Source organism: Ruditapes philippinarum, unplaced genomic scaffold (assembly GCF_026571515.1).
Source record: "Ruditapes philippinarum isolate M1 unplaced genomic scaffold, ASM2657151v2 ctg4505_1_1_1_1, whole genome shotgun sequence".
In the NCBI taxonomy this organism is placed as follows: domain Eukaryota; kingdom Metazoa; phylum Mollusca; class Bivalvia; order Venerida; family Veneridae; genus Ruditapes; species Ruditapes philippinarum.
This window is the reverse complement of record NW_026852036.1, coordinates 31,012-39,644: the sequence shown is the minus strand read 5'-3', so window position 1 is coordinate 39,644 and position 8,633 is coordinate 31,012. Positions and strand designations below refer to the sequence as shown.

The 8,633-nt window shown below is 30.7% G+C and overlaps 2 protein-coding genes across 2 annotated transcripts; both read left to right on the top strand.

Moving 5' to 3' along the window:
• The first annotated feature begins 2,450 nt into the window (after nucleotides 1-2,450).
• LOC132747623 (uncharacterized) lies at nucleotides 2,451-3,844 on the top strand. Its single transcript, XM_060737050.1, has 2 exons — nucleotides 2,451-3,247; nucleotides 3,714-3,844. The coding sequence occupies exons 1-2, from the start codon at nucleotides 2,926-2,928 to the stop codon at nucleotides 3,842-3,844; spliced, it is 453 nt and encodes a 150-aa protein (XP_060593033.1). The 5' UTR covers nucleotides 2,451-2,925.
• Nucleotides 3,845-3,965: 121 nt separating this feature from the next.
• LOC132747635 (uncharacterized) lies at nucleotides 3,966-7,156 on the top strand. Its single transcript, XM_060737073.1, has 2 exons — nucleotides 3,966-4,192; nucleotides 4,622-7,156. The coding sequence occupies exons 1-2, from the start codon at nucleotides 3,966-3,968 to the stop codon at nucleotides 4,989-4,991; spliced, it is 597 nt and encodes a 198-aa protein (XP_060593056.1). The 3' UTR covers nucleotides 4,992-7,156.
• The last annotated feature ends 1,477 nt before the right edge of the window (nucleotides 7,157-8,633 follow it).

Genomic DNA, 8,633 nt, shown 5'->3' with positions numbered 1-8,633 from the left:
GTATAAAGTAGGCATACAGCATAATTATGGGTAATATTCATAAGCACAATTTTGGTTCCTTGTCCTATAATATTTAGAGCACATCAGGAATCAGTACTAGCAGGTAACCTGCATAGGTAGCAACTAATTTCATATTTTGGGGAAGTCAAAGCCCTGAGGACCACGAAGCAGGCTTGATTTTGCTTGCCCGGCTTTAGACTACACATGTATATTTAAAAAGAAATCGAATAAAAAACAAAAATATAAAGAATTCTATACCTATCAATGAAATTTTCAGTGTCAGTTCTTAGTAAATGGGCGCCACCATTTTCAATGTAATTCAATGATAATAGGCCAGGTGTTCTGATAACTGACTACACAACTTTTCAAATTAATTATCGTGTGGTCCGAGTGAAAACGGAAGCAATGCATGAAATACCAAATGACACCATTAAAATGGAAAAATAGAAGATTTTTTTAACCAACTGCCACATTCATAGGCTTTGCCTAATTTCATATTAATGTCACGGTTCAGAATTGTTCACTTATTAGGGGAGAAGATTTGTCAATATATATTGACATGCCAAAGCTTGATTCTGAGATATTTTTTGTTCTGGGGCAGAATCTTGTAGAGGCGAGATATTGACCAGACACGAAAATAGCACAATATCTTGTCTCGCAGTACAATTGGTTGGACTAGGGAGAAGATGTGTAAGCAGCTGGATAGCTCAGTCGGTAGAACGGTATTCCAAAGGTCCCGGGTTCTAATTAGGCCACACATTTTTCTCACCCTGTGACATTTGGCGCCAAATGTTGGGCCGTGACTGGATATAGCTCAGTTTAATTTACATTGCTCTGTAACTCTGTGAAACTCCAGGAGGAATTTCAATATAGCAGGGGAGTATGTCAAGGTTCAGAACTGTTCACTTATTAGGGGAGAAGATGTGTAAGTGGCCGGATAGCTCAGTCGGTAGAGCCGCGGAAAGATATTCCGAAGGTCCCGGGTTTGTGTCCCCCTCAGGCTGCACCATTTTCATTTATGATATTACCAACAGAATCTTGGTCCAAGACAAAAAATAAATCATAAACCATAATGAGATGTTTTCAAACGTCATGATTTACCTTCTTTTTCTTTATAATATTAACATTTTTTGTTCCTGCCAATCCTGGCCACATGCGCAGTGAATAAAGCATGACCATCAGCTTTCTCACTCTCTTTTTTATCTTCCCATTTCTCGTCTCTTTCTGTCCATTTCTCAAATATTCCGACACCGGCTGCATACATGTGCAGGCTGTATTTAATTTTTCCTTTTAAAGAAGCTTTAAAGTTTAAACTGGACATTTAACAACGTGGTGCAGTCGCTTAACTTATCAGTGTCATTGGGCGATTAATACAGTGTACTGTAAGCGTCGGCGCGATTGAGACTAAATAAAAGTTTAAACCGAGACGGTATAATTTTTTTATAAATAGAATGTAAAAATATGCTATAAATCATGTTTTAAAAAGTTCTAGTTCATGTCTCAATAATAAGATAAGTCCATAAGCGAGATACTGTTGGAAGTGTGCTGTACAGTGCACTGCTACTTATAATAAAATAGAGCCTACATCTGATATAATTTATGAGCTCAATAATAAATGTACGAAGTAACGAACAGCCGATTATTTTTTCGATCCATAACCCCTTTGCTGTTTCTTGAAAAGACATTCATGAAGAGCGGTGAAACTATTTCAAAAAAGAAAAAGAATGAAAGCAAACTATAATTGATCCCACTGTTACGCCTTTATTTTTATTAGTCCGTCATGTAAACTTTACTTCTGTAAGTAACATTGTCTTTTGTTAGCGCTAGTAGCACTAACAGAAACATACTGTAGTATGAAAAGGCGTCTTTTGTTAGTGCTAGTAGCAGCCTAATAAGTCTAATAAAAATGTGCTAGTAGCAGCTAACAAAACAGGATCGGGTGCCTGCTAATGCCATGCGTCATTATGCATTCAAGTTAAGCTGAATTGGGTGCAGTTGTGGAACGCGAGGATCTGTAGTTATTACGTCGGAGATATATTTAGATATATTTATACGTCAAGGAATATCCTATATGGATATTTTTAGATTGTTAAATTTCCTAATTTTTTATCAAATTCGTTTTATTTTTCTCTAAGTGGGAACTATTTATTACAAAGGATAATTTACAATTGAATACTTTTAAATACAGAAACAAAAGAAGCAAGTAAGTGCAGTTGTTTATTGCTTTTCATACCTTGCAATTATATATGGTAGATACATCAACAGTCATTTTTGAACTTAAAAGTGTAAGAAATAATTTTTTTAACCTCATAGAAATATTATGTTCTTTTGTTTTTGCAAAAAGATAACTATCTAAAATCATCTTTCTAATCATACAGTCATATCATTTGCAACACTTATATCAAGGGAAACAACTGCATAAATATAGGATGTAAACTATAGAACAAGGTTGCTTCCCTTTATCGCGTCGGTAAATCACATAGGTATTTCTAAAGGCCAGACCTATTATATTTTAATTCAAATGTTGCCAAAAAAATCGACGATTAAGTGTTTTTCTATGTTTTGGTGTATTATCGTGTAGTCGTGCAAACACGAACAATAAGAACAGGTTCAAAGATTTTAAAAATATGAGTATTAAAAATAAAACTTTAGATCTAAATTATTGGAATTAAACATGAAATGCGTGTGTATGATTATTGCACATAAAACCAACATTTTTATGATGTGTTCGCGCTTTCGGATTTTCCAATGGGAATATTCATTAAAAAGTCCCACCATGCTAGAATTGTGTGTGATGTAAAAGTGAATATTCATAGGTATATTCATTAATACCTTTTTGTAATTTTTGCAGCGAAATTATTATAAAAAAAATCAGAGACTTAGACAAGATTGCAGAAATATTATCACATAGTTTTATGTTTAAAGATGAAACTAATCAGGCATTGTGGATCAATTATCAGAGACATGATTAAGGTCTACGTTAGTCTTTTGCCAACACAACGGTACCCTCTTCACATTTTCCTACTAATGATCTTCGCAATATCTGTGTCAAGTCAACCCCTTTATCTTCCTGCCGAGACATTTAAATGCGGACCTGATGTATTGAACTTGTCTTGTGAAAGATGGGGATATGATGCATGTATCACTGATGGCGGGGACAGTTACTGTATGCCATGTAATGTGGAATATCTGGCATCTCTGTGCGGGACGCCAGAAGAAATAACGGGATGCAATCTTTACTGCACACGTAAGACTTTTTTTTGATAGCATCTTCTCATAGAATTTATTAATAAAATTTATAGCAATTTTATCACTACACATGTATTTATATGCGGCCTGCAAATATGGGTATACGATTATTTTTTTTCAAATTATGCTCAAATTAGGTATATGAAAATACTGACCGTTACTATCGTACGGGTCTTTTTTAATGTAAAATAAACATATTTTGTGAGTGCAAACAGAGGTATGATACGCTTTATACCCTGCACACTATAGGTACAGCACGAGTACATACAGACAGTTATTCAGAAAATAACAAATAAAAACAATTATTTTGAAATCGATATTAAAACAGTTCCAACTTAAGTTATTTGAATATGCAATACAGCTTTATTCACAATCAATTTTGTATGTTGATATTATGGTTATTCTTCCCGACAGATTATGATTCAGATAAATTTTTGATTTCACTATTGAAATTGATATTACAGAGATGGTAGTAGACGAAGAAGTGAAAAGAGCAAAGGTCAACTTTACCGAACAACTAGAATATATCGCACAACAAAGATATTCATCAAATATACATGGTAAAACTCAATTCATAATTCTTATGGATTATTAAATAATCAATAGATATCATATTACTTTATATATGGCTTTGCCTAACTTATATATTTCATACGTTCTTAGTAACTTTTTTACATATGCGTTGATAACTTACAAATCTTTAAACAAAAGCTCTAATGTACTGTTTTCTAACTTTTATTATTTCAGAGAACAAAGCGCTTGTACAAAGACTGTATGCATTGAATCAATCCCTTCGAAACAAGGACATAGCAATAATCGCTATTTCGGTAGCACTAGGCATTGTCATCGTTATTCTAATAATAGTATTATCATGTTATATTGGCAAGAAACATAATAGAAGGACAATAATATATGACGAGGAAAGTCCCGAAGGAGATGATAGGTAAGAACAAATTTAGTTTGATGACCTTGAAATTAAAAAGAAATATCAATATAACGGAATTCGAACCAACTAACGTTTGCTACAGACGTTTCAGAAACATCTAACAATTCTACGAATTCATCTTATGAAATTTAAATGGTTCTAAACATCATTTGTATAAAGATTTGCAGTCAGTCAGATCTATATGGGGTACTGTAAAGAATTTCATAAATATATTGTTCGTTATTAAATGTTCTATTGACACAGCCATTTATCCTGCAATGCAATTACAATATGGTATCTTATATATATATATATATATATATATATTTCTAAGTTTTACAGTAAAAAGAATGATATGATAAAACCACTATCTTGACATTTTAAAGGGGAGGAGGGTTGAATTGTGCTTGTGCGTGTCCATTTTAAAAACAAAATTTTTCATTGCAGATCACTTCTGAAAAACGATGTCTCTGATAATTCAACAAATTTATCTGAACAAACAGAACTAAAGGAATTTGATGTTAAATCAGATAGTACAGAGGATTTACACGAGAGATATAATGTAAACCAAAGAGTAACTACAACTGAGGATGACACTGATCAACAAAGTGCAACTACATCAGAGGGCGACATTCAGCAGAAAGATGGTGCATCAAGTGATGGAGGATCAAGTAATATAGGATTGAGTGGCACTAGTCAAGCTCAGGGGATGGAACATTCACCAGGCAGACACCTATCAAACATACCTGCTACAAATACAAAAGGGTGTAATAAAATAGCAATTAAGAGAAATGATGTAAGTCATCAACATGCATAAATGTGAATTTCTTAAAGAGATGAGCGCTAAATGAACTATTAAATATAAACATTAAGAAACAATCTAAATCGGGATATAATGATTATAAGACTGTTTCAAATTGAACAACGTTGGTAAATTGGCCGTAAAGAGAACAATTACTAAATAACTAATTATAACTAATAACGGTTATTTTAACTGAACCTTTTATAAGTGATTAAATCTTAGGTCTGATAATATTTCAAAATGATTTTCCCTATAAATGTCCATAATTATGTTGACTTACCTGAATTATTCACGGAATTTCCATTCATATTTCCTCATGATTTTCTTTTTCAACACGACATTTTGGAAATTTTAGGGTACATTTACATGTAAAATGTCACGTATACCTGGATATGATTTAAATCATTGTTTTTTAGTGCACATCACGTGAATAATATCCACTGTTCAATTATAAATATATTAAACTTGCACATATTGATAATCCGAGCAAAATATAGGTTAAAAATCATATCATATTTCAGCTATAAAGAGCTATTCATGTGTGCAAACGTTTGTAATCTTGGCCTTGAGAGATAGTAGTGTGCAAATATATATAGTTCAAGGTTAAATTTGCAAAACTTGCGTGAAATAGATATCTTTATTATTATAAATGTTTATGAAACTTTTTTTAAAATATATAATATTTGAAATGCTGGAAGTTGAAATATGGGTAAAACAAGTAAACATAATACCTTATATGGTTAAATGTCATGATTTCAATAGTCTGTTTATATCTAAATATTTTTTTTAGATTATTTATATATACGATAAATTTGTTTCCAATATAAGGTTTGTAATAATGAAAAACGTGTTAATAGTGTTAAGTATCAAACATAACGACACACCATTAAAGAATGATACATAGATGTGACATACATGATCTAATATTTCATATATTTTATTTAGCAAATAATAAAAATGTTCATGAACAAAATATTATTATTAATCATGTAAATGTACATACTAAATCTCTTTCAACTTGATCAACATTCTTTTCATGCAATATTTTATAAAAGAAATCCACAAGATAATTTCTTTTGTTACGTTTTTATCAATTTTTGAACTATTAAAGGAACTTCACTGAGGTTTATAAGCCTAAAACATACCATTTTAATTTTTTCACATAGAACAACATGAGCACTTTAAACAGAAATATTAATAAAATATAACTAAGAAATACACAAGAAATACATTGAAAGTCATATGTTTGTGCTTTCCTCAGTCCGATTTGAGAGAAAAGCGTTTAAGCGCTTTTCAATTTTGGGTCATTTTTCACTTTTATAATAATAATTGTAGGAAATCGGAGCGAGCTAATGATCTGAAATTTTGCACATAAGTTATTAGTATAGATCTACATGAAATAGAGTTATAATCTCAAAAAATTATTTCCAGTCCCGTCATATCAAAAAACCTCAGTGAAAAAGCCTAAAGTGAAAAAGTGAATATCGAATACTAAAGATCTGTTTGAATTAGTGTAGCAGGAATGGTTCTACATTCAGAGGGTGTTCAGATGCGTTCTTTTAAATTAGCTATTTATCTTATTTTAAGTTATCTGTACCTATTTCATTTTATGACCAGAAATTGCTTTTTTTTATTTTCGACCATTAAAACATTTTTTGTGTGTATCGTATTTGTAAAGACGAAGTGACGAAGTGCATTTTAGCACTTTGTTGATTTAATTTATTTACGTCTCTCAACTTCAGTTCAATAGCATGATAATATAATATCAGCTTAGATAACTTAATTTTGAGCTGTCAAGTTTCTTACTGATAATTTGAGTTTTGTTTCTTGTTGTTTCTTTTACGAAACATTTTGAAGCAAAGTAGTAAATTAGCCTACTCTTTACTATATTAAATATCGTTCCTGCCAAATGCTTTGTATACTTTCTGGTATGGCATTTATTCCTGAATACATTTTTGTTAAAATGATTTGATGTCAGTACAAAACTAACCATCTATTAGTTGACAAGGGATTACAAATGGTATGCCATAAACATGTTGTTAACGAGATCACCTTTAAAAAAATAGGCCAATTTTATCTAAGCTTAGAGATTTAATAGTTCTGTTTTGTTCTTGGCATTTTATTTCATGATGTTATCTATATAATTATGTACTGAGCGGATTAAATGATCGGCTGATAAAGAGCTTAATCTTTTTCATCTAATATACTGATGATTGAACTTTATAGTGATGTTTTATGTGAGAAAAACGAGTTGTTTTCATATTGTCCAGTTACAAAAAGCTTTGTCTAAAGCTCTAAATTTTAAGACAGAAGCTACGTTCATGTATTTATCTGTTTGTTATTGTTCCCACTATATCTTTAAGAAGTGTTTAATATCTTACATGTAACACGACGGAGGATATATTTCTTTAAGATGTGCTTAGAATAAGATCATAACACGACGTTTAAAAAACTGTATTTCTTATTAACAATGCACTACGTTCACCTATATATAAAGTTGTTTTCGTATTATTATCATTATTATTATATTTTTTAATTAAAAGAGAAAATCGAATCAGCACAAATCAGTACATGAAACTCTTTTTAAGCAGTTTAATATAATACCAACTCTCCACATCTTGTTTTTATCAAGATATAAATAATTTTATTCTGTAACATTCGACTTCTTTTAAAGTGTCTTTCTTATAAATGTACTTACATTTATATAGAATACAAATCCATAATAAAAGCGTCTTCTCTACATAGAAGGTTTATGTAATTATGGATATAGGGAATTTAATTGGGTAAATTTATTCAGCTTAATTTACGAATACGAAACTACGTGAATTTTTACATTTTAACCTGACCAGACCAATTATAACAATTATAAAAATAGTTAACGCTTAACCCTGATCCGAATCTTTTAAGATATTAATCAATGTTTAGAGTAGTTTAGTAACTAGCTATTTATAGAAGAATAAGTTCATTTGATTACTCCCTAATTAAGTGCTTGTAATAGTAAAAATTTGCAATCATAGAAGAATAACATGGGTAAATACTAAAGCTTTAAATAGCATATTATTGTTTTGAATGGATACTTGTTAAATGATTCCCAATCGTCATACTTTGTCGTAGTTATCCTGTTTTTCCACAAATTACAATTCTTTAGTATACATCTTACAACATACATGTATGCAACTTTCTAATGAACTACAAGTACCACATGTTATTAGATAATAATTATTACATGTATTTTTATAATTCGCATGAACACATTATAGAACTGTTAGAATTTATGTTGTTTTTGTATGTTGTTGAGAATTTTCCCTCTGATTCCATGTTTGCCTTACCAAGGGCAATCTAAGGTAATGAAATATCTTTTGATTGAACTATTGTTACTACCCTCAGTTTTTTTTGCAATGTTAATTTATAAACGCCAATTGGATTTATTGTTTTCGTTAATTCAAGTATACTATGTGATTAACAATTGTGTACTGTTACATACTAGGTACCAGTACTTTTTTCACAGAATAAAAGCCAATAGAAACAGTATCAAAATTAAGTATTTTTTCTGGGTAACACATTGGATAATAACATGTGCCTCGGAATGAAATATTTTAATGTAACTCACAAACATATGTGTTTTATTTTAATACATCCGTTCATACTTTTTATATG